The sequence below is a fragment of the Mustela nivalis genome, assembly GCF_964662115.1.
Source record: "Mustela nivalis genome assembly, chromosome: 10".
NCBI lineage: Eukaryota > Metazoa > Chordata > Mammalia > Carnivora > Mustelidae > Mustela > Mustela nivalis.
In genome coordinates, this window is record NC_139029.1 from 40,945,070 (window position 1) to 40,970,087 (window position 25,018).

Consider the following 25,018-nt stretch of genomic DNA (forward strand, 5'->3'; position numbering starts at 1 on the left):
TCCCAAGGCAACCTCAGGAAAGCAATTACACTCCTTCCCAAGACGCAGTCATGGAGCAAAACTGCAGCTTCAGAGGCTCATAAGAGTCATGAAATAGACTTAGAATCACTGAACAGAATCTTTAATTCCAGAAGAGGACCTTAGAATCTCAACACACACAATCTAAAGGTACTTAAACCCAAACGGCCCCATTTCAGGACCATGGATGCACAGAATCTGTCCCACTTTGAAATCACAGAGAGAATCTTAAACTCCCAGACAGAGAACAGAACCCTAGAAGGTTCTAATCCAGGTGCCAGGAGTGGCAAAGGCCTGCCCCTTCCCCCAGTCCGTACAGGAATCCTCTGTTCCCAGCGCTGACATATGGCTATTCTGCCCTCTTGAATGCTCTCAGTGACAGGGGACTCAGTCAGCTGTGCCGGCTGGAGGCTGGACGCGTTCCTTCCTCTTGAACAGAGAGGGAAATAAGTTCTCAACAGGGGATCCCCACTTTGTACAAATGGGTTTTTCACCCCTCCTTGTTTTTTGGCTCTGGTCGGAAAGATTCCTAGGGCAGTGGAAAGGAGCCAAGAGCTGCCACAAAATGACTTTAACCACCAGACAGGCTGGTAATAGGTTTCGGTGGGAAAAAAGGAAGGAGAGGGGCGATTAATTCTAACTTGCTATGCGATAAAGGAAATTAAGGCATAATACTGAGAAGGCAGCAAATCTATTAACCTGTACGGAATACCAATTACTTCAGTCTTCTCAAAATTGCTAGAAATAAAGAGAAAACCCCAAAAGAGAATGTGATTGTGACTCAGAGCTCATCTGGATTAGGCTGTTTGTTTGCCCTGGCACCCTAATGATGGGAATGAAGGAAAATTCCCCGTTTCCCGGGAGACGGCTGGGCCAGAGTCGGGGAGGAAAGGCAGGCCCACGCGTTGCCACTGGACCGCCTGGCAAAGAGCTCAGGGCAGAGGGGATCCCCAGGCACCCTTTGGGGAGGGTTTGGTGCAAGGGCCCCCAGGGCCTCCCCATGTCCAGCACATACCCTTAGACATACTCTGTTCTGGAAGGGACCAAGGCAGAGTCTGATGATCCCCCTTTCTAACTGGAAACTCTTAGATCTCTGTTGCTGGAAGCCAAAAGAATCAAGCAGGGGGCCTATGGCATACAGGTGTCCTGCTAGCTACTGGCAAGCCCTGCAGTTTGGTTAAGACCTTCGGAGTTGGCCATGTCTCAGGGTGCCAGTCCTGCAGAGCAGGGGCTCAGAGCTCTGGCCGAGACCACCCACCTATTCTGAGGCCGGCCATGGGGGATGCAGCGTGGGCAGAGTTAATGGCCATGGGCCACAGCTCAGTGTCTCTGGCCAGGGGCCCCACAGGAGAGCCGTAAGTTCTCTAGGCCAGATCTGGGCAGAAGAAGACAGGGCCATGGGAGGCAAGTAGAGAGAGGGAGTGGGGCAGGTGCCCAGTAGATCCTCAGATCCCAGTGGCACACTGGCCCAGACCTTGGCCGCCTCTGCCTCTTCTCAAAACCCCTTACCCTGAAGTTCTGAGCCAGGATGGGAACCCCCAATAAGATAGGTCCCAACACAGCCTGTGTGTAGGGGAAGACACTTCTGGAAGACCCTGCTCCCTGAGCATGCCCACGGCCTCAGGATTTCCACCCACTTCTGTCTTTTCTTCAAGTAGACGGTTTTTCCAAGTACAGGGCTTTGGCAGACACTAGTCTGCTGCCCACTACGCACCTCCTCCCACCAGGAACAGGTTAAGGAATGGCGGCTCAAATCCTAGCTTTCTCCCCCTGAGTAGCTGTGTGACCACTGGCAGCTTACTTGACCTCTCAGAGCCTGCGTTTTCCTCATCTAAAATTGCAATGGTGAATCCTGACTTGCAGGGTAGTTGGTGAGCTATGTCTATTAATTGACATAGGGCCTGGCACTTAAAAGATACTCAGAATATTCTAGTATTTCAGAAAATAGGAATATTAGAAAACGTTAGATGGAACTTCCAGCTTTTCTCAGCTGCTCCCCCACTCCCAGGATTTGTACACAGTAGTCCCTCAAGGAGTTCTTGTTACAGTTCTTAAGGGGGCCTCAGGAGGCCTGGCCTCTTGTCAACCTAGGTCTCCTGGTTCCTCCTTACTTGGGTTTTTCCATGTATAAGTAGAAAGGCTAGGCCTTGGAGAGCTGCATAGCGGAGGGCAGCTGGAAAGTGCTCTGTTGCCCATTTCTGGGTGAATGATGAGCTTGTCCAAGGTCAAGCCCAAGGGAAGCTGGGAGGCCAGGGGGTCATGCAGGCATATCTTCCTCATTCTTTGCAAGTTCCCCCACTCTCCTGTGAAGTCTTCCACATCCCCACATAGGATCCAAGGCTTCTTTTGGTCACAGATTCACTATGATGTATTGTCATTTGACTATCTTTCCCCATCAGACTCGCAGCTCACTGGGGATGGGACAGGCCTACTTGGCGGGCACCAAGGGGACACGTGGGAAATGTGTGTGGGATGAACGAGCAAATGAGCACAAGCAGTCTCGAGGCTGGGTCTTTTCTATTTATATAGAATTTACAGGCCGAGGAACAACCATATGCACCATAGGGCATTCTGTATACACTGTCAAAACAATAATTGGTAAACCATTGTTTTGAAAGTCCTTCATTCATGCATAATGACCCGGGGCTTCAGGGGATAACAAGTTCTATCCTGTGAGTTGGTGCTCTCAGATCCTTCCCCCGCCACAAAAAACTCCTCCAGGTCCCCTTTTGCCCTTTCTAAAGACAAAGAGCTGTGGGTCGGGAGGTCTGGGTTCTGGTCCCAGCTGAAGGGTCATGCAGCCTTGAACAAGGCACTCACCATCTCTGGGCCATCATGCCACCATCTGTTGTTCTTCGAGCCCTGTTCTCGCTCTACTTCATTGTATGAGCCACAGTGGGAGGCCAGAGCTGGAGGACAGTGCTAGAACCCAGGCGGATGGTTCTGGAAAGGCTCACAATCTGTAAAGCTAGGGAGGGCACCGGCCTCCATCTAGGATGCTGCCTCCCAGCCTTCTCCTCAGGGGGCCCTGGGGACATGTGACCCTGATTGCAGTGTGATAGCCACTTCTGGTCCAGACCCTTATCTCTCCAGAGCACCTTGGAGTTTACAAAGCTCTTCACCCACGCCTCCTCATTCAGTTCTTACAACCGTCCTACGAGGCTCAGAGAGGGACAGGCTGGGCCTGGGTCAAACAGCTTTCTATCTGCCCAGTGTTCTGCCAGTCCAGCAGCCTGGCCACCTCCTCCACAAAATGGGAAGGATGCAGGGGCTACGGTGCAAGTCCTGACCTTGCCCCTGGCCCCACCCTGCTCCCACCCAAGCAGCCCTGAGAAATGGGGCCAGTTCTCTCTCAAGAACATCTCCAAACCACTATGAAAATCTGACAGCATTACAGATGCCACAGGCAAGAAAACGCTGACCAGTGGAGTGGAAAGAGTACAGCACAGGGAGTCCCAGAGCCTCAGCTTCAGTCCAGGCCCCTCCACACTTTGGCTCTGTGCTTGCACAGGCCTGGGTTTCCCCATCTATCAAAAGGTGGGGTGGGTGGGGGGGTGGATATGAATCCCACACTGCCTGCCCCCTGCAGGCCGTGTATATACTTGCCAGAGCTCCCCTTAGCCCACCCGTGAATGCATCTCCCCCACCCCCCATCTGTGATCAGCATCCCAGCCAGGAGGGGTCAAGAGGTTGCCCCTCTCGGCACACAGCCCAGCTTGACTCGCTGCCCCTAGCAGTGAGGCCCAGAAGTGTGAGACAGGCGTGCAGACCCTCGGGGTCATGCACCCAGAATGTGTCCTTGCACAGAAGCACACGTGCACACAGAAGGACACACACTGTCCACCTACACACTCAGATGTGCGCCAGATGCCAAATACACTCACACGCATGCCACACTGTGCCCATGCCACAGCACCCGGACGACACAGCCACACACACACAGGTGGCTTCGTAGAACATTTGCACACTACAGACAAATATGCATAGATTTTTCTGCTTCTCTTGTGACAGCCAGATGGTGGGATTCTCCCAGAGGGCTACCATTTAATGCTCTAATTAATTAAAAAAAAGTCTAGGTACCCAGAGCCTGGGTTTGTTCCAAATGTCTCTGGCATGGCAAAGCTCAAAGCCAAGGAGGGAAGCAGGTCCTAGGGGGAGGGACTGTGAGACCAGAGAGTGGGAAGGGCTCGCACTGAACTCAAGAGATGCTCTACCCTTATCTGGAGGGCTGATGCCTAGCCTGGCAAGGGGGGCTGGGCTCAAGGGCCATCTGCCCAGATGCAGGCCTGGTCCTGGTTCCAAGAGCGCCCCATGATCCAGGACAGAGACAGATCCCTTCATGGCATCCCCGGCAGGGCTGTCCAGCCTCAGTAGACCGGGAGCACAGTCCCTGCGGCGGCTGTCAAACCACCCTGCAGTTCTGGGGCTCATGTCCAGATCCACACTCAGTCTTTAGGGGCCCTACTGTGTGACTTCAGGACATCACGGGATGACACAAAGCACAGAGCCACTGCAGTCTGTGGTGTAAGATGGATGAGGTGGAAAGATGATGGGCAGGTCCGAAGGGATTGGCAGTGCTCCGGGCCCTCCTGCTTACATGCCTCCAGGGAGGGGGAGCTCACCACATCTCTCAGCAGCCTGCTCAGATGGACTCAGTGTCTGTCCTCTCCAGGGTCTCCCCTTGAGCCCTGGCTGTTCTCTGGGCCACAGGGCCCAGGTGGGTCAGGTTGGCGGGAATCGTAGAGGACTCATCCCCGGGCCTCTCTGACTTTCCCAGGGGCACGTGCTTTGCTGCTGGGTGTTTGGGAAAACGAAGCAATAAATTTACTGCCTCACTTATGAGTAATTTGCTGTCAGGAGCTCTGCGTAAGCAGAGGACTGAATTAACGAAGCTTAATTAACATTAATGTTGTGACAGATCTCAACCCTACACGGAAATCCCTCATCCCCGCAGCCCAGGCCCTTGCCTGCCGCTTCCGAGCTCCTGTGGGAGGTGACAGGCCCAGGGAGGGCTCTGGGAGCTGCTGATGGACGTGGTGGGGGTGGGAGACTACCTCTTTCCTAGGATTAGGACGGATTTGGGATCTGGGAGCTGGAGGCTTGCAGGAGATCAGCATGGGAAGCCAGAAGCCTTTGCAATTCCAATTCCAAAGGAGATTTTGGGCTAAGTCCTTCGTCCCTGCCTGGTGCAGTGGCAAACACACAGACCTCAGAGCCTGAGCAGCCAGGGCTCGAGCCTGCCACTCACAAGCTGAGTCACCCCACCCCTTAGCACCTTGCCATCCCTGTTAGTAGAGGGACAAGGGTGTCAGGGGATTCATGGGGTCACACGTAGAGAACAGAGGTATTCTGGGATCTTCATTTCTGCCCTTCCCTCCTGAGCAACTGACTACTGGGCCCTGTGGCCGTCACCTCTTCTAATGCTCCCATAGTCCTTTGAGGACAAGACTGCTATTGCCCCATTGTACAGATGAAGGACTCGAAGTATTAAGAGAGGCAGTGATTTGCCCCAGGTCATGCCGAGAGTCTGGGGTGGGGGGTAAAGGGAACCACAGCTCCCACTATACTCACTGGGGAGCCCGTGGGGATCAGAGTGCTGAGGTGAGGGAAAGTTCGGGAAGTAGGGACATGCTGGGGTGGGCACAGGGCCTGGCAGTAATGTTTGTGGAATCAGTCTGTGAATGACAGAGAAAGGGGAGAAGTGTGTCCCACCAGAGGGGCCCAGGAACGTGTTTCTCAACCACTAAGACTTATTAAGTTGCCCCCCTCCCTCCGCCAAGTGCCCAGCCTGTGACATGCTCTGGGGAAGAGAGAAGGTGCATGTCCTGCTCTCAGGATAGACACCACCATCTCCTCTTGGCTTTCCCCCAGAGCACCCAACTGAGGTCTGGCGCAGGAGACACACACCATAATTTATCATTAATGACTGCCATTTTTAATATTAACAGGGAGGATAATTCTGACCAGGAACAACTTTAGGGAGCAGCAGGAGGCCCAGCTCCCACCCACCTACCTGCCAGCTCGGGCCCTAGCCATCACCACTGACCAGGACGGCCCATGGTAAGATACATCCTTGGGCTCATGGTGAGCCTGGTCTCTAGCTGAGGATGGGCTCTGGGCCTCAGGTCCCTGGGTCTCTCCTGAAGGACTGCCCAGTTGAAGTAGTGTGTCAAGGATCTGCCTGAGAATAGTGTGGGGAGGAAAGGAGGGGCAGAAGCTGGGACAGGGGTCTGCCACAGCCCCCTGCTCCAGGAGGCCTTCCTGGCCCACTGGGCCAAACCCTCACCTCCTGACTTGGACATCAGCTCTGATTACTGATGACCCAGAGATGAGTCCAGTGGAGACCCAGACCTGTCAGATGCCATGGAGGAGAGGGGTGGGCTTGGGGTGTTTCTGGTCTAAGACTGCTCTAAGGCAACAGGATCAGCAAGGGGCTCTGTGGCCCCAGTAATAGGCCTAGGACCCATGAGGCCTCTCAGAATAGAGTCTGAAAGAACTTTGTTCAAGTGGAAAAGCTGCCGTATAAGGAAGTGAGGTCTCCTTCACCCCCATACATTCATTCAACAGGCACTCCCTGGACCCCTTCCTCTGTGCTGGGCCCTGCGTGGGACCGGGGTGGGGGAGCGGGTGGTGTGCTAGAACAGACAGCGTGGGACCTAACCCCGCCTGGGGAAACCCACACCCTAGAAAGGGATGCCAGAGGTCCCAAACCCACTCTAGAGGCAACCTCCCTTCCCCAGTCAAAGCCTAGAGAAAAATCAAGAAACCTTGCAAAATCTCTGGGCTGTCCAAAGAGGGGGTGAGTTCTGGCCCTGCAGATATGAGGCTGGGCCCCACCTGCTCTGAGCCCCCCATGGCCATGATCCCAAGGAATTCCGGGTCCTGATTCACCATGATCACAGCTCAGCCCTAGCCACCCTCCCTCCTGGCCCACAGCACCTGCCCAGTCCAACGGCCAGTGAGGGCCAAGTAAGAGGCATCCTTTGAGGGAGGGCCCTGCTGACACAGGGTATGGAAAAGGAAGGACTTTTACTCTATACTTGGGCCATCTATACTTGGGCAGGGGCAAGGGCACAGCCATTCCCAGGCAGGTGATGGCTTCACCCCTTGTCCATTTTCCTGCCTAGCAGCATTCACACCCCTCTAGCACCGCAGTTCCTGGGGAGCTGGCTCCGAGGAAGCCCAGCAGCCAGACCACCAGCTGCTGCCCCCTCCCCATGCAAACCCTGGCCACAAAGCACCCTCCCCCCAGCTCTGCCCGCCTGCGGTGACAGCCTCTTGGCACCAGCTCTCCCCTTCCCTCCATCTGTCAGGAATTGGTGCAGACAGACTGTGAGAACCACAAGAGGAAGTAGCAGCTCTATTTGGACCCCTCCCCCTTCCCTGCCTCCCCAGCGCTCTCCCCCTACCCCCCTACCCCACAGCGGTCCTTTCGTTTCCCCCCTCCTCCCTGTGTCTTCCTTTCCCTTCCATCTGTCTCCATCTTTTCCTACTGATGAAGACACTGACGAAGTGGGAATGGAGAGGGAAGAGGGCCATCCAGCTGGTGACCCCCACTTATTTGTCCCCCCCACACACCATGGCCCCGTCTCGGCCAACCACTTGCTTTTATCCCTCCATCCTGTGGGTGGGCCTCTGGGCTCCGTGTCTCCCTCTGTGTAGTAAATCCTGCCGGGTCCACCTTCTGGGGGATGCCAGGAGTCCTGAGGCAATCCCCACACGGGATGGGCCCTGTAAACTGTAGGGCCTTGTGGTCTCACCTCGTTTCTATTTAACGTGGGGCCACTCCTCTTGGGAGTAGCAAGGCCAAATGGGATGTAGACAAACAGAAAAATGCCTGGAAGGATATGAACGGCAACAGAAAGGCAAGACGGGGTCATCAAGGCAAGGATCCTCACCTGCTGGGAGGGGAACTGGGAAGAGCTATGGAGACTGAGGCCCAGAGAGGGCAGTAGTCGCAAAGCTGAGTTAGAGGGAGGATCAGAGCGATGGCCAGGAGCCCAGGCCTAGTCCATCTCGGCGCCCCGAACGGGCTGTTCCTAGCTCCTCCACACCTTCCAAGGGGTCTCTGTGTCTCCTGAATTCTCCCAAAATGTGGAGAAGGATCAGCTTTTTCCTTATTCTCAAGTGAGCTGTGCCCAAGTGGGGCAGCAGAACCCACAGGTCTGGGCGTGGTCCCACTGCAGGCGTGGAGGGAGTCTGCAGGATGCAGGGAGGCTGGGACTTTCAGCTGGAAAACCAGGACAGTAGTGAGCACTCCAGGACCAGTTAGTCACGGTGGGTAGGAGTCAGCCCTTGGCAACACCAAACTGCTGGGCAAATGCAGGCGTGGGCATTCTCCCGAAAAGACAGTAAACCCTATGCTCACTCTTGCCCTCTGTGGCCTGGCCCACAGCCCCAGAGACCAGATGGAAAGGAAGTTCTGGTCTCGCTGCAGTTTCGGGGCCCTGCAGGGCCCGTCTGACCCCAGACAGAGCACAGCTAGGCCCAAGGGTAGGAGGAAGTGCCTCGGGCCCACCACCCCTTTCACAGCCAAGGTTCCGAGGCGGGGAGCCGATTACTCAAGGTCACACATTGAGTTAGGTGGCCAACATTCAGAAGACAGGGCCTGCTTTCCATCTGTAGATTCCCCCAGATCCCGGCAGGGCACGGGCACAGAAGAGGCCTTCAGGGAACGCTGGAGCTCATTCTCAAAGGCCGCACACCAGGCACTTCCCCGGGACTCAAAGAAACACCCCGGCCTGGCACGTGCCGCGTGAGGAGTGGAAACAGGGTGGGAGGGGCTCTCGGCACGTGCAGGCCAGACAGAGCCCCACGCCTGCTGCCTCCCCGTCTCCCCTCCTCAGGCCCGGGCCCCAAGTCCTGAGGCCTGTTGTCTGGTATGAACCAGACGCTTCAGTGGACCAGCCCAGGGCAGAGAGAAACACAGGGATGGACGCTCTGGAAATGGTGACTCCTGACATAAAGAGTCATTGGACAAGCAGAGGAAGAACCTTCCAGGGAGAGGAACCACATGTGAGAGTACGATGCCCCTGGGAAACTCCTCCTTGTTTTGGTTCCTGCTAGAGAATACAGTCATGGCGTTCGGGAGGCGAGTAGAGATGAGGTCTGGGGCCAGAGAGGTGTAGGTGCAGGTTAGGTCTCGAAGGCCCTGAATGTCAGTCAAACAGATTCCATCCTCCGCGTGGTGGATGTCCCTGTGGGATGCTGAGCGGGGACAGGACAAAGGTCTGCATGCTTGACAGCCTTTGGCTGCAGAGAACGGTCTGGAGGGGAAGGGCAGAGATGAGGCTGGCACCCCTCTAGTGGCCACAGTGGGATGGGGAAAGGCCTGGACTGGCCGGTGGCAGCGGAGGAAAGTAAGGAGCTAGCACCCTCTACAAGTGAGGGAGGCAGGGGCAGCGACAATTCTCAGGTTCCTAACTGAGGCCGGAGAGGTGCCTGTGCTACGCTGAGAACTTGGTCTCAAGGGCAGAAGAGGCCCATCCACAGCCCCCGAGGGCCTGTGTGCTGGGCTGCAGGTCATTGTGGGGTCTGGGAACTGCTGCCCTGCTAACTAGAAGACCGAGGGGTCTGTGGAGTTGTCACTTGACCTCTAGGCATGGCACATCTGTCTTCGCTCTTTACTTCCCTGGGAAGCAGGTCACACTGACAGGAGGTGGCATACAGAGACTGAGAGCATGCAGCCTGCCAGGCCCGGAGAAGCAGCAGCCCGAGAGGGGACCGGGCCTCCTCCGAGGCCTCCTAGGATGTCAGTGTCATGGCTGGGAAAGGATGCTGAGCAGGCTTGGGGGGTGAAAGGGGAAGGCAATCTCTCTGAGCAGAGGCACCAGAAACAGAGCGGGTCACAAGACGCAGGCCTGGTCTTCCTGTAAAGGAAGACACATTTCCTAACAGAAAGAGCTATCCAGAAACAGAAAAAGCTCTCTGGTCAGTTGTGAGATCCCTGTCCCTGGAGGTGTTTAAGCAGAAGTTGGACATCACCCACTCCAACCTGCAAGGCTGCTGAGGAAATTCCTGTACTGGGATGGGGTGGGAAGGCTCCTTTGGCCAAATGAGGCTGTAGCTCCAGCCCCAGGAGCCAGAGCTCACTCATTCATTCACGGAACACATACTAACAAGGCCTGCTCTGTGCGAGGCTGGGGACAACGGGCACCAGAAGTGGCCAGAGCAGAACCAGAGAAACTTCCTCTTTCAACCTTTTCCACCCCCATCTGGAGTTGGCGGGGAGGGTGAGGCTGGAGCTGGGCAGGGGACAGAGGATGGAGGCCCTGGCGGCCTGCCCTCCACATCATGGATCTGTGCCCACCCCCCACCCCGCCCACCCCAACAGATCCAGCACCCGTATCTCCCTGGGCACATCTGGAGCATAGGGCCAAGGGCTGGGCAGGGTCAGACACAATGCAGCCTCCTCCTGCGCCCCACCCCTCCCCAGAGGTCCCCGAGGCTCTGGACTCATTTCCTAATGAAGTCCCTGGAAGAGCTCTTCCTAATTAAACTAGGACAGTAAGTTCTGGCCTGGGGCCACAGGGAAGAAGCAGGGACAAAGGAGCCTTTTTGGGGGCTCCCTGACTCCTCCCATTCCACAAGGCAGTGCAGCAGCCCAGCCCAGGAGGGGATCCTAAAGGACCAATGGGAGATGGAGGCTCAGAGAAGGAGGTCAACACCAACCAAGCAAATTGAGCACTGACCATGGCCTCGCACTGCTCTTCCTAAATTAACTCACATGGTCCTCCAACCACCTTGTCCGTTTGGTATTGATGCCTTCATTTGACGGATGAGACAAGGGATCAGAGAGGTAAAGTAACTTGCCTGAGGTCCCCCAGCTAGGAAGACATGAAGTATGAACTTGCCCTCAAGCTGCCTGGCTTAAGGCTCTACTGTCATCCGTGTCACAGTGAAGCCTCGCACGGATGACACAACACACGCAGGAGCGGTCAGAGGTAGGACGGCCTGAGGGGTCTTCACATCTGGTGCTCTCCCCTATCTGCACAGCCAGCAAAGCTTTGGACCGAGACAGGGAATCTGAATTTTAAAAGCTGCCCGAAGGGATTCAAACTCCAGATCCAACCCTAACTCCCTCCCAGTATAGACGGGGAGACTGAGGCACAGGGGAGGGCAGAGACGTCCCCCCATCACTCAGCGAGTCGGTGACAAGGAAAGGCTACCTGGTTCCTGGTGTGGTTGCATGAGAGCCTGGAGGGACTGGCTCTCAATGGGGTTCAGTTAACCAGCAGAGCCCTCTGCTCTCAACAGAGAACCTGCAAGTGTGGGTGAGGCCAAAGGCCAGGGAGGGGGAGTGCAAGGGGCTGGGAGAGAAAGTGGCAAAACACGGGAGCAGAAACCACACCAGCTGGCAGACCTCTGTCCCCTGGTGCGGCCCAGCTCCTGGCGCTGTGGGACCCACAAGGTTTCAGGCACGACACAAAGGCCAGGAATTACTTAGCACTCACTGTACGGAAGTGTGAGGTTCAGTTTGGAGGGACAGGTCTAAGGGCCCCCAACTAGGATGTGGAAGAACTACAAACGAAAGCCAGGTCTGGGGGGACTCTGGAGAGTGGGGCACACACTCTGCACCCTTGAGAAGCAGGCAGGGATGGGGACAGGAGACCATCAGCCATGCCACAGAAACAGTCGGTTCCGGCTAGCTCACGGGTATTAAAGAATCAGTGCAGTCAGACTCAGCAAGAAAATAAACAGGCAGAAACCCCCAAGGGGATGTAGGGTTTGCTGATAGCCAGTCAGCTCAGGCTTTGTGTACATGGTTTAGGCTACATGCCCTGTGGGAGAGGCTGGATTTCACAGGCCCTGCTCTTGAACTCTTGGCCTCAGGGAACAGGGGCAGTTCCTTGTACCCGTCCCCTTGTCCCCCAACACCTTGGGCCTGGCCATAGCAGACTCCAGCTCCTGTGAACACACTGGTTCTTAAGGGAGAGAAGTGGGTCCAAGAGGAGTGCCCTACTCCCAATGAGCAGAGACCCCAAGAAGGGCAGGGACCTGTCTTGAGTCTTGTGTCTCCACTGTCACTTGGGGAGATGGGAGCTGGGGTGAGGCAGAGGTGGGCCCATCGTCTGGGTCACGGGTTTATATCCACCGCAACTCTCTGGATGGGGGCAGGTGGGGACCAGACAGAGGGCTGCAGGCTGGGGCTTAGTGGGGAGAGGCTGCTGTGGCATGGCAGGGGCAGGCTGGGAACAGAGGCTGCTGGCGCCTCTCCAGCTACAAAGAATTCCCTGCCACAAACACCCAGCGGGGGGCTTTGGCTTTGACTCTGCTGGGCTGCCCTGGCAGGCGGGGAGGAAGAACGTCACCTTGACCCTGCAGCTTTTAGTGCGTCCGGAATAGTCACCTGCCTCCTGAGACACACCCAGTCCTGGAGCACACACACCCTACCTACACACACACACACACACACACACACATGCTGGTGCACAAGGCTAAGGGAGGCCTCTGAGGGTGATGGGGGCCACAGAGGGCAGCCTGCGGTCCAGGAAGTAGAAGAGGGAGGACCAGCGCTGGCCTGAATGTACCTGGCATCAGGCCGCCAGGAAAGCCCACCCTTGGTCTCCAGCTATTCACTTGAGCAGCTTAACCTGGCCCTGACCGGGCCTTTCTGCCTCTCATCTATCGCCAACTCTCTGATGTTAACCTAGACTTGCTGGCGGAGTAAGACCCTGTCTGGATAACGAACATGCCAGGCCCGCAGTAAACCAGTCTCCGTGGCCTCGTCTGCATGGCCAGCACCCCCAGGCCACCCAGAAAGCTGTCACCCTGGGGCCCCTGAGGCAGACAGGAGCAGAGTGAGAGGGTTCATACATACTCTCCCGATCCACAGAGCTGCTTGTCGTCCCAGGCAGTTCAGTTCTCCCCACCGGCCAGTTGACCTACATCTCCTTGCTGCCATTTGAGCAGCTGCTCCTCTTGTGTCCTTGGTGGAGAAGGAGGGAAGCTGCTGACAGTGCCTTCGGTGGGGCTGCTCCCTGTGCAGGGATCCCAGGGAAGGGGAACAGGGATGCTCATTGTCAGGGCCAGGTTCTGGGCTGAACATCAGCCTGCACAGCTCTGAAAGGTGGGCTTAATATCCCTGTTTCAAAGACCAAGGACCTGAAGCTCAGAAGACCCAAACCAGGAACCCCAGCTAGTCACGGGGCTGGTGAGCCTGTTACTCTCCATTACTCCAGTGCATCCGACCCGATCATGGGTGCAGGAAGAAGCAGAAAGGAAAGTGGCCCAAGGAACCTGGGCCTCAGGGCTGAGTTCTGGAAGTAGACCCTAAAAGTCCAGCTAGCTTCCATCTGCCTGCTCAGAATCCACCCATGGAGCCAGTTGTGCTCCCGCTAACCCTTACCAGGAAGTGAGGAGCTTGAGGGCTGTAGGTTCCCCACCCCCAGGCCAGGACGGGGCCCTGAGCCAACTCCAGGGAGAAGGAGTCTGCTCAGAGGGCTGGCTGCAGTGCAGGTGGAGCAAGGACTGATGGGAAAAGGGGAACTAAAGTTCAGAGAGAGAGAGACACTTGTGCAGGGTCACTCAGCATGTGACAGGCAGAAACGGAACAACTGTTACAATGCTAGGGGAATGGATTCTACAATATCTGGAGAAGAATAAAGACCAGTTTTGTTCCCTTTTGTTTTCCTTGTTGGGGGTGGGGAGTCCTTGGGGCCAGAACACAGTTGTCCTTTCTCCTTGCTATGCTTTCTGTGGCCTAGATCTTTCTACTTTGTCTGCCCCATGAGGCCAAGATGAGGGGACCCTATGCTCAAGGAAGAGGGAGGTCCTGCGGGCTGCCAGCCTGGCTGGGAAGGACCTTGGGGAATTAGGGGTGTGGTGGTGAGATGGGAAAGCGTCACCCAGAGAGAGCAATATGGCAAGGGTGAAAATGGACACATTCAGCAGTATCTTTCCTAGGAATTCATCCTAAGAATGAATGCACAAAGGTATATAGTGGAGGTTCTATACACCAACACTGCAGATTAGGAGAAAAAACAGAAGCAACTAAACACATGGCAATCCATAGGAGACTGTGTCATTAAGTTATAGAAGATTCTGGCAATGGGTGACTCTCTAGCCCTTGAAAACGATGACGGGATTCTACTGTAATTGACAAGAAAAGCCATGTTTGGTGTGGGGTGAAAACAACGGGCATTACCACAGCCTCATTTTTGTTAAAAGGAAAAAATACATGTGTCCATGCATGCCAGCTCCCATGCTGGGAAACACCTCTAGCAGGAGATGCCGCTTCCACAAAGGCAGAGCTGAGAGGGGCTCTTACCGTCCTCTTTTTGCTTTTCTGTATTGCTGGTGATTTTCTTAAAATTCTAAGTATGAAATTACCTTTACATAATTGAAGTTCTTTCTTTCTTTGTTTTTTTAAAAGATTTTATTCATTTATTTGAGAGAGAGAGTACATACAGGCAGTGGGGGAGGGGCAGAGGCTGAAAAAGAAGCAGACTCCCTGTTGAACAGGGAGCCCAACACTGGGGGGGCTCCATCTCAGGACCCCGAGGTCATGACCTGAGCTGAAGGTAGGCACTTAACTGACTGAGGCACCCAAGGGCCCCCATAATCAAAGCTATTTCCATTGGAAAAATAAAATCAGTTGAAGTGGGTTTTAGCTTCGGCACTGCCAGCAGCTAGCTGTGTGGCCCGGTGGGGGGGAGCCCCAGGTCTTCCCTAAGCCTCAGTTTCCTCATCAGGATAATGGGGATTGTAATTAACTCCTGTACCATCTTCTTCCGAGGGTAGCCATGAGGCACAAAATGAAAAAGGCCATACTGTGTGGTTCTCACAGGGCGAGAGGGCAGATGCTGAAATCATCTCCACAGAGGCTGGGATAAAGTTTCTTGTGGTACCACAAGGCCAGTGACCAGGGGATCTTGGCCACATGACCGCTCCCATGGACACAGACTGGTAGTCTTCCAGAGAGGCTTTGGGCCATCTGTCCTGCCATATTCCAAGGGGCTGGTGTGTGGAGGGCATGAGGGATCCTGGGAACCGGGAGCCTCATGGCCCTTCCTCTCTCCGTGAGTCTTCCAGTCACCAGAGGGCATTCTGTGGGGCCTGATGGTAGGATGAGTTCTGCAGCCTAAAAGCAGCCAGTTTGTGGGCATCTGGGTTGGGCCCTGCCAGGGACACAGAGGACAGACCAGGCACAGCAGATGGGGAGCTCACAGGGGGGCCCCCTTCCTGAACCACTCAAGCTACACGGTGATTCCTGGGGTCTTGTGGGAGGTCCCAGGCAACATGGCTGGGGGTTAAAACTATGGCTCAGGGCCCCAGCTCATGCTTGAGGGCACCCAGGGGCTGGCAAGAGGGATGCCTGGGGTGCCTGGAAAGGAAGCAAGGTCCTCAGGCCAGTCTCGTTGTTGTGACTGGATGTGTGAGCACCTATCACTTCCTTTCACTTGTGATAGACTGTGGCCAGACAGGCGTGGCCCAGTCCTGCCACTGACCTGCCAGGTCACCTGGAGCAAGCGACCCCACCAAGAGGTCTTTGTGAAGGGCAGCGATGAGGAGGTCCTGCCTCACAAAGTCCTCAGTGGCAAGCATACTCATTACACCTGTTACAGTTAACATCCGGATTTTAGAGGAGTTCCCGCAATCCAGGGGAAGCCAGACAGAGTCCAGCATGGGAGCCCCAAGCCTCTTCCTGTGCAGGAGCCTGTGCCTAGACTTCATCCTGAGAACACCTTGTTCCCTGATCCAGCAAGGGAAGAGAGAGGACAGGGGTGGCCGGCGGGAGTGGGGAGCATGCTGTCCCGACTCAGTCCAGCGCAGGAACTAAGGACACTCTGATTCTGAGAACATGTCCCTGATGACATCTAGGGCCGATTTCTGGATACCAGCGCCTCAGTTGCAGCTTCTGAAGGCTGATCTGGAAATCTCCCAGGCTTGCAGGGTGAGCACTGAGGAGCCCCTGTGCTGGTGCCATAAGGCAGCCTGGGCCCTGCATAACTGCCAAGAAACCACCTGTGCTCTCCGGTCTCCAAGGGACCCAACTCACAAGACAGAGTCTGACTAAGGTCCCTACAAGATACACAGATCCCTTCTTGGGCCTTAAGGACCCCCAATCTGACCAGTATCAGCTTCTCACCCTCTTAAAGTGGATGACATTTCCTCAGTCATGTTTATTCATTCATGTGCCATCCCCCAAATGCCTCCTCTGTGCCAGGCCTTGTGGTTCACTGCAAATCGCTCAGGTGCTCCAAACAACCTGGAGCTCCTATGACACGGATGCACAAAGCCATGGGCATCCAGACCCAGCAGAGGTTGAGAAAGCTGGGGAAGGCTCCATGGAGGTGGCAATGAGCTAGGTTTTGAAGGCTGGGTAGTAGTAATCAGTAAGTGCAGAGATGGGAGGTTCAGAGAAATGAAAACCACACCCTGGTGGCCTCAGGGGATGGTTCTGATGGCTTGGGCTCTTGAACTTTCCTAGAGGAAGCATCCTTCCTCTCCTAGAGTGACTAACCTCTATCAGCGACAATTTGCCAGTCCTCAGTTTCCCTATCTGTATGCGTAGAACAGTAATCCCCCACCTCATAGGCAGTGGCCAAGAGAGGCCTTGGAAACTGTGGAGGGTCATACCCATGGGAGGCTGCACATGGGGCACCTTATTCTGGTGGTTCCATGGGGTCTCCAGAGAGGAGAGTCCCTCCCAAGCCAGACACTTGCAGCCCGGGGAGGCACTGCTGGACATTGTCACCACATCCCCACTTTCTCTACATCATCTAAACCCCGGGTCCTCTGACCCCAACAGAGTAGACGAGTACTCAGAGAGGAAGAGTGTGAGGAAGAGTCCAGGCTTCAGAGCAAAAAGAGTTCAGTCAAATCCTGGCTCCACCATGTAAGCCTCAGACATTGCCAAGTCACTTCTTTCTGAGCCTCAGTTTCATCATCTGTAAAATGGGAATAATAAAAAACCAGCTCTCCCAGGGCTGTGAGTAGCAAAGCTAATGAGAGCAAATTTGCAATGTGGCGCCAGGCATGGGTTAAGTAGCCAATATCTGTTACGAGTAATTCCTTCCTTCCAGGGAACTACTTCTTTTAGAACCTCCCGGCACAGGGCTGGAGGAGCGGACAATGCGGAGGAGAATCCAAGACTGAGGGAAGCCCAAGGACATGTTGTGGGAGCTCAGGAACAAGGGGTCAGGGAAGGCAATCAGAGGGAGGTGGCATCTCCACCAGGCCTTCAAACATGGGGTGATTGGATAAGCAAGATCTGTAGGGCCCCAGGTCTGCCTTCCTGGGGGCGGAGCGGGCCAAGGGTTCTGACTGTTAGCCCTGGAGCCAGGAGAGCAGTCTGCTTGGTTACATCCCTTGAGGGGGACACAACCAACTCCATACACCCTCCTGTTCCTTATCTTCCCCCCAGGGCGCTTCTCTCAGCTTCACCTGATGCTGCTATTTCCCCAAGGAGGGAAAAACTGTCAAGCCAGCTAGCTACCTGCTGACTCCTAGGGAGGACAGGGCCAACCCTCCTAAGGCCTACTGCACTTGCATCTCCACAGGCCTGAGAAAGCCAAGGAGCTCTTGGGGCAGAACTCTGTCCCAGGAGTGCCTGTGGGAAGACCCACAGGAGAGTCTATGGCAAACATTCCCAAGGCCTACAGGCGCCAGCCCCGGGGGGCCAGCCCTGGATCTAGAAGAGAGGGAAGCTTGGGGCCTGCTGGGCAGAGCCCTGGAGGCTAAATGGCTTCCTTCCCTTCCCAGGCACAGCCACAAGAGCCAGAGAAGACAGAAGCCAGCCTCAGGATGAACACAGGGCCGAAGGGAAGCCATCCTCTGCCCCTCTCAGGGCCCCAGGCCACTCATCCACTGAGACCAGTCAGGCCTATTTGATTCATTTCTTCCCTCAGCCGCTCCCTGGGCACCCCTCTGTCACTTTCAGGTCCCTCTAAGTGGCCTTGGGGCCATATCTACCATGGGTGGGCAACCAACTGGAGGGCCCTTCAGACATCTGGCTAAGCAAATGGGGTCAGGAGCAGCAGGGGGCTCTTGGGTGGCCTGCAGAGGCCCCCCGACAGTCAGGTACCTCGAGACCTCAGTGAAGCTCCTCCCTCTGAGAACGATCACACCCATTACCATTCATTGAACACCTACTGCTCATCAGGCACATTCTCTCCTTTAATCCTCACAGTATCTTTGGAAGGGAGAGATTATTATCCCCCCAAGGACCTATCAGCCAAAGGATACAGCTGGGATAGAATGTCTTCTGTGTCTGACTGAGAGCCTCAATGAGTTATGATTTCAACATGGCTCCCTATGTCCTTTTTCTCTCTCAACTCCTGTATCTTGGCCTTGGGCTAGAGGGTAGCAGGGAGGGCTTCCTGGAGGCGGCGATACCTGCACTGAATCTTCTAAGAAGGGGATAAGATCGTAGTCAGCAGAGGGAACAAAAAGAGTGTCCCAGGTCGATGGGGTGACGTGTGCAAAGGCCCGGAAGTGAGAAGCAGTAGGAAGGCCAGAGTGAGATAGAAGCTACAGTTCAGTGTTGCAGGTTCATAGGAAGAGGCTGGAGGGGAGTGGCCACAGGAGCTGGTCACAGAGTTGCTTTTACCCCATGGGTATGTGGGAGGCTCAGGAAGACTCTGAGTGGTGGAGTTGCCTGGACAGATAGGAAATCACAGTTCAGAGAGGAGTAATACTGTCTGTCCAATGCCTCAATCCAAAAAGAAGATGAAGCTGGGCCTGGGGTCAGGAATGTGAGAATGGGGCCTAAGGCCAGGCAGCGCTCTGAAGGCCAGATGCCAGCTATAAGCCCCAGCTGGGAGCTGTGGCCAAGCTTTAATTATTTACAAGCCTGCTTCCCAGAAAGCCCCGGCCCTCCTGCAGCCTGGCCTTGCCCAGATAATGAACTCTCAGCCATGGGAGACTTCGCTGTGCCCACTCTTTATTAGACCTGGGATGGAGGGCTGATGGGGGCTGGGAGAACAAGGGCGACCTAAAGAAGCCTGAACTAAGTGGAGGAATTTGAGCACAAAACCAGTCTATGGGTATCCCCAGCCCAGCCATAGAGAAGCACAGAGATCTTCCCGGAGCTGGGGGGCCCGAAGCGGGGAGGGGGGTTGACGTCATCTCAAGAGAGAGAAACTGAGGACTTCCTGGAGACAGCACAGGTGCTGTAGTTGGGCGCCTGCATTCACACCCCAGCAATCTCACTTAAAAATCATATACCCAGGGGGGCGCCTGGGTGGCTCAGTGGGTTAAGCCGCTGCCTTCAGCTCAGGTCATGATCTCAGGGTCCTGGGATCGAGTCCCGCATCGGGCTCCCTGCTCAGCAGGCAGCCTGCTTCTCCCACTCCTCCCTGCTTGTGCTCCCACTCACACTCTCTCTTTCTCAAATAAATAAATAAACAAAATCTTAAAAAAAAAAAATCAGATGCCCTTAGGCTAGTTACTTAACCGCTCTGTCCCTTTGTAAAATGGAGCTAATGCGGGCAGTTTGGAGACTTGCCCCATTTTATAGACGTGAGGAGCTCAAGGTGACACATCTCAGGAGGCCGGGGCCAATACAAGTGCTTTGTAAGTGGTCGCTGCTGTTGTTGTTACTCTGGGAGCAAAGGGCTGGCCAGAGACCAGAACCCCTGTCTCTGCCCCCAGACACTAAGAAGCAACAGGAAACCGGCCAAGGAGCCAACTGGCCTACGTGACCAGGTCCACACCCCAGGATCTCACCTCACTTAGCCTGGCTGGGCCGCCGTTGGGCTTCCTTGAGCCTGGGCCTCAGGCTCCCAGCCTTTTCCTCCACTTTGAAGGTCTTCTGAAACTGGAACTGAAGCCCCACAAGCATTTCACTTCCCCATCCTCCCAGCTCTATCGGTGTCTCTGGTAAGTGCCAAGTGCTAACCACTGTGGATGAATATCAGGACTTAGTGGCCCTTAGTTTGAGTTTTTGCTCCAACCCTGAGGAGCTATGTGACTTTGGGGGGAATCATTTCACTTCTGTGAACTCCTGTTTCCTTCTCCATACTATAGGGACCATACCACCTATTTTTAAATGGTAAGCCTTGTGGGAATGATATCAGTTATCATCTTTCAAGGCCTGGCTTAGCTATTTCCTCCTCCAGGAAGTCCTCCTTGGCTTCCTCAACATAAAAGCTTCCTCCCTCTAGCCTCCATCAGCTTTTGATATTCTTAGGCTGCATTATGGCCCGTTTGGGAGCTTGTACTCATTTTGCCTCACCCAGATTTCACTTAGAATTGGAATGCCCATTTTGCAGGCCTAGAGAGGTGGGGTGGTTCCGGCTCTCTCATAGGGTAGAGGGGTTGGAGTGCCAAAGGAGAGGATCTGATATAAGGCAGAGAGGCTGCTCAGGGAGGAAGCAACAGACTTGAGGGAAGGGTAGTTCAAGGAAATTCAGTTTGGGCAGGCAGCCCAGCATGGGGCAGAGGTGGGGAGCAGGAATCTCCCCACATGGGGAAGGAGGGGATGAGGAAAGACCACTCTCAAACACATAGCCCAACTTAGCTACCCAAAGCCCCCACCCACATTCTTCAAGATTTCTTTGTGGCTCCTAGGGTCCCCTTCTAAGGGGCTCATCCGTTCCCTTCTCTTCGCCCACCCTGTCTGAAGACTTTCCACACATTAACCTATGATGGAGGAACAGCAGCCCTATTTGGCAGATGAGGAAACAAGCTCAGAAAAATTAAGCCATGTAGGACTGGTACTGGCCAGAGCTCCCACCTTTTCCACTCCAAGCCATCTACCTCAGAAGGAAAGCAGGAGCCCAGATTGGCCAGGAGAGATCCCCTGGTCCATCTTCCCCAGAGCCTCCCATGGAGATGAGAAGCAACAGGCCCAACACACTGATCATGGCTTTCCAGCTCCTGGATCACATTCTTGGGTCCTTCTGTGCCACACTCCCCACTGCGACAGACAGTACCCAAGCTAGGAGGCACACGAACATCCTGACCAAGTTCTGTCACTCTCAGCTGTGTGACCTTGGGCAAATCGCCCCACGTCTCTGAGATAGCATCCCTATCTACAAACAGGCGTGACAAGAAAAACCCGCACAAGACTGTTGTTCTATAGAGCCAGGAAGATAAGGTGAAACCAACCCAGAACTGCAGTTTCAAGTTTCCTGCCTCATCCTTGGCACTCTCAAGGTCAGGCAACTCCCAGGGGGGAGACTCTATAATATTTTACCCCAGCACTGCCATTTTCACCGTTTCAGTAGCACTGGGGAACCAATGGTGAGGTTATGATTAGGCTTCTGAAATCGTTAAATTCAAGCTCCTACTTATCAACTCAGGAACTGTGGAGCAAGTAACTTAACCTCTCAGTGCCTCAGTTTCTTTAGCCTGTGAAACAGGCCTGCTGAGAAGAGTGGAGGAGTTCACCCGAGATAAGCACTCACTGCAGAGCTGGCACATGGCGAACAGTCAGCATGTGTCAGTTGCCTGACTTCCAACTACATTACTAGAACTGGTCCTCAGAAACAGGCCAAGGATCATGAGCCAAAGCGGTCAGGTGAGGAAATGAAGACAGGAGGAGACGATGAGCCCAAGAAACAGAGCCAACTCCGGACTGCAGCTGAGAATGCATCCGGAGGCTGACCAGCAAGCCCACAGAAAACCTCAAACACTCCACAATGCCTGTCCAGGTGTTCCTCCCTCTTCCCCTCCTGCCACTGTGTGGTGCTGTGGATCCGTCCACCTGTTGCCCTCCCGAAGACCCTGTGGGGCCTCCCTGCCCTATGGAGTGGGCCCCTGCTCCAAAGTGCCCTGGGGGTGGCACCGAGCAGGCATTCCAGGACCATGAATGTACGACCCCCTGCCTCTGTTTCTAAAGAGTCCTGTTTTTCTTTCTGCTCCTGGAGCCTCACTTCATGGCAATCAATGCCTGCTAGCTCACTTCTGCCACCACAAACATCAGAAACCACAAGCATTGCAAGAAAGAACCTGCAAAGCTATAGCGCCCAGGTGTACAAGCAGCCCATCACCAAAGGTGGCCCGCCACGTGCACACCCGTCAACAACTGAGCGCTCAAGTGCAGTCTCGGAATCCTCGGGCCCTCTCCAGGAAGCAAACTCTTTCTCCCGGCCCCCTCCTTCCTGGTTTGCCCCATTGACTCATGTCCGCGCCCAGCTAGCAGGAGAGCGTGGTCCGCTCGCCAGGGTGGCACAAAAACCTCTACACCATGACTAGGCAGAAAAGCAGCGGGTGCCAGCCAACTCCCGGGCCTCACAGGCACTTAACTTCCCAGGAGATGCGCGCGGGGGTGTGGCCGGGGCGGGGCCAGGGCAGGGCCCTTGCACCCCCGGCGCCTGAAAACGGCACACCCGCCCGCTCCACGATTGGCCGCTCTGGCCACGGGGGCCTATGGGGTGGTCCTCGCCTGGCCAATCAGGGGCCCCGGGGAGCCCATTCATTCACAAAAAAAAAACAGCAAGACGAGGCCCGGAATTGCCTAGAACTTTGAAACACCGGCGCGTTCCGAGGGGCCAACGCAGGAGTCCAGGAGGGCTAGACGCAGGAAGCTAGACGCTTGCAGGGACGGTTGTGTCCCTGCCCACAGTTCCGGCCCGGCAACCCGGGCGTGGCGCGCCCTCCTCTTGGGCCACACCAGCGCCGGCCCCGCCCTGGACCCCATTAGGACACGCCGGCCAAGCCACCCAACCCCCGAGGAAGGCGGCGCCAGGGCAGCTTCCCGGCAGTGAGGTCCAAGCAGGTGGCCGGCGGCCCCCCATCCCCGCCCCGTTCCCTTCCTCCCCAGCCGCCCAACTCACGGCAGTCATCTTCGTCGCTGTTGTCAGAGCAGTCGTCGTCCTCGTCGCATCTCCACACGGAGGGGATGCAGCGCTCATTCCGGCACCGGAATTGGTCCTCTTCACACTCTTTGACCGGCCCTGCTCGGGGGAGAGGGGGGCGTGAGCCGTATGCACGGACAGTGCAGTCCTGGCCGCAGGGAGGGGTCTACTGGGGCGAAAGAAAGGAGGCGATAATGGAGCCGACGACCTCGGGGGGCCTCGGGCGCCCTGGATCCGGAAGGAAGGCAGAATGGTAATGGGATGGCGGGCTGCTCCGTGGCATTACGAGGCCAGATACAGTCGGTGTCACACGACTTGGGTATACCCCCCATTGAGAACATTCACCCGCACTCACGGCCCACAGTCAGAGATCTACGCAGACACAGACTCACAGGGAGCCCCCGCACACGCCGCGACACACGCAATGGGCGCTGCGGGCTCAACCCCTTAGCATGCAGCCCCTCTTTCTCCGCCGCGCGCAAGGGTCGCCGGAAACGCATTGTCAGGCTGGGAAGTCGCCCGGCTCAGCTCATCGCCGCCGCGGAGCGCGCGTGTCAAATCAATCCCGCTAGCTGGAATCATGCAGCCCACCCGAAACCATCAATAACCACCCCCGCCCCCTCACAAAGTTCCCGGCCCGCCTGGCCCCCACTGGGCCCATCCCCCAGTAGCAGGTGCCAGAAGGCAGAGCCAACGACTCCGGGAGCCGTGGGGGGCGGAGGTCGAGAGCAAATTAAAGGATAGCTGGGTCCCGAGAAACCTATCCCCACCCCAGGCCCGGGCTCACGGAGCCCAGCGCAACCCGCAGCCCGGTCGCCGGGCCGCGCTTTGTTGGCGGCTCCGGCGGCGCAGAGCGGGGCGGGGGAACCAGCCTCACGCACCTTGGCCGCCGCGCTGTGGATCAGCCGCCGCCGCCGCCGCCGCGAGCTGTGGGAGCCGCAGCGGCAGCAGCAGCAGCAGAAGCAGCAGCGGCGCCAGCGGCCGGAGCGCGCCCCGCTCGGGGCGGCCCATGGCGGGCCCCGTGCTCCGGCCGCCGCGCCCCGCGCACCCCGTGCGGCTGCCGCTGCTGCGCCTCAGCCCGCCGAGTCCTCGCCGCGGCGCCGGGGCTGCCGCTGCCCCCGCCGCCGCCGCCACCGCTGCCGCCCGCCCCGGCTCCTCGGCTGCATTTCAAGCAGGTTCCGTGACGCTCGGCGGCGGGGCGGGCTCAGGCTGGGCGCGCGGCCCCGGCCCTGGGCGGCCGCCGCCGGCGCGCGCGCCCCCTCCCGCTGCCGCCTCCGCCCCCACGCTCCTCCCGCAGCTGCCGCCTCTCCCTCCTCCCTCTAGTCCTAGGTCCACTCCTCCCTCAGCTGGTGCGCGGGGACCTAGCTGAGGACCCGCTAGGCGCCGCAGATGCTGGGATGAGCCGGGCGAGGTCCCTGCCCCAGAGGAAGCAGACAGGCCAGGGGAAGCACCACTGGGTGCCTGGAGGCTAAGAGAAGGCTAAGGGGTGCGTAGGAGTAAATCTCGGTGGGAGGCGAGATGCTCCCTGGTGCGCAGGCTGTGCAATGTGCACATGGGGCAGAGGTGATGGTCGTGGATAAAGGTTAGCATACCGGGACGTGTGAGATCAGAGAGAAGCTCTGGGAGCTGCACTGGCCCTCTGCACCCCTCATCCGCTGCCCCCCAGATACGATGCATGCGTGTAGCAGGTTCGTGTGCCCATGTGCCTCTGTGCATGTTATGTGCTCATGTGACCACGGCTGAGGACGTGAGGCAGGTGGCTTGGTCCTGGCACACATACTTTATACATTCATCGTCTTTAGCATTCTCCGTCAGGCAAAGGGGTGATGAGGGTCACCTGCAGGGCAACACGCAGTGTTTGCTGTGATAGGGAAGGGAGGGGACTGGGGCACTCTACAAAAGGGATGTGTTATCCCTGCTTATAGGGAACTCAGATCCAGGGCCTTTGTTCACCATTTGTATAAAGGAGAATTCCCCTTCTCTAGAAGGTCACATCCCCAACCCCCCCCCCCCCCCCAGGCCACGGTGCAGAGAGCCGGCCTGGGACTAGATTTTCCCTGCCTGCTGGTCAGTGAGGCTGATCCCGCACAACCTTCTTTGGAGAATGAGGGTTGAGGGCATTGGCCACTAACAGAGACAGACTGGCAGGTGTCTGGGCCCAGTGTAGGTCCACCCTCCCATCTCCTCCTGCCACTTCACCTCCATGGCAGAGGTGCAGAAAAAGGAGCTTTGGGAGCTGTTCGTCCCAGTCCTGG

The 25,018-nt window shown here is 56.2% G+C and overlaps 1 protein-coding gene across 20 annotated transcripts in view; it reads right to left on the minus strand.

Moving 5' to 3' along the window:
* LRP8 (LDL receptor related protein 8) overlaps window positions 1-23,890 on the minus strand; it is a 78,765-nt gene extending 54,875 nt beyond the window's left edge. For 4 of the 20 annotated variants that reach the window (XM_082688486.1, XM_082688498.1, XM_082688501.1 and 1 more), the window contains exons 1-2: window positions 23,645-23,887; window positions 22,743-22,862 (exon numbers count right to left, since the gene is read on the minus strand). In XM_082688486.1, coding sequence (XP_082544612.1) covers window positions 22,743-22,862; window positions 23,645-23,774 — 250 coding nt within the window. In that variant the 5' untranslated portion in view covers window positions 23,775-23,887. Of the gene's footprint in view, window positions 1-22,742; window positions 22,863-23,644 lie in introns of all 20 variants that reach the window. The other 16 variants (XM_082688489.1, XM_082688500.1, XM_082688496.1 and 13 more) reach the window with 9 other exon arrangements.
* Between the last annotated feature and the right edge of the window lie 1,128 nt (window positions 23,891-25,018).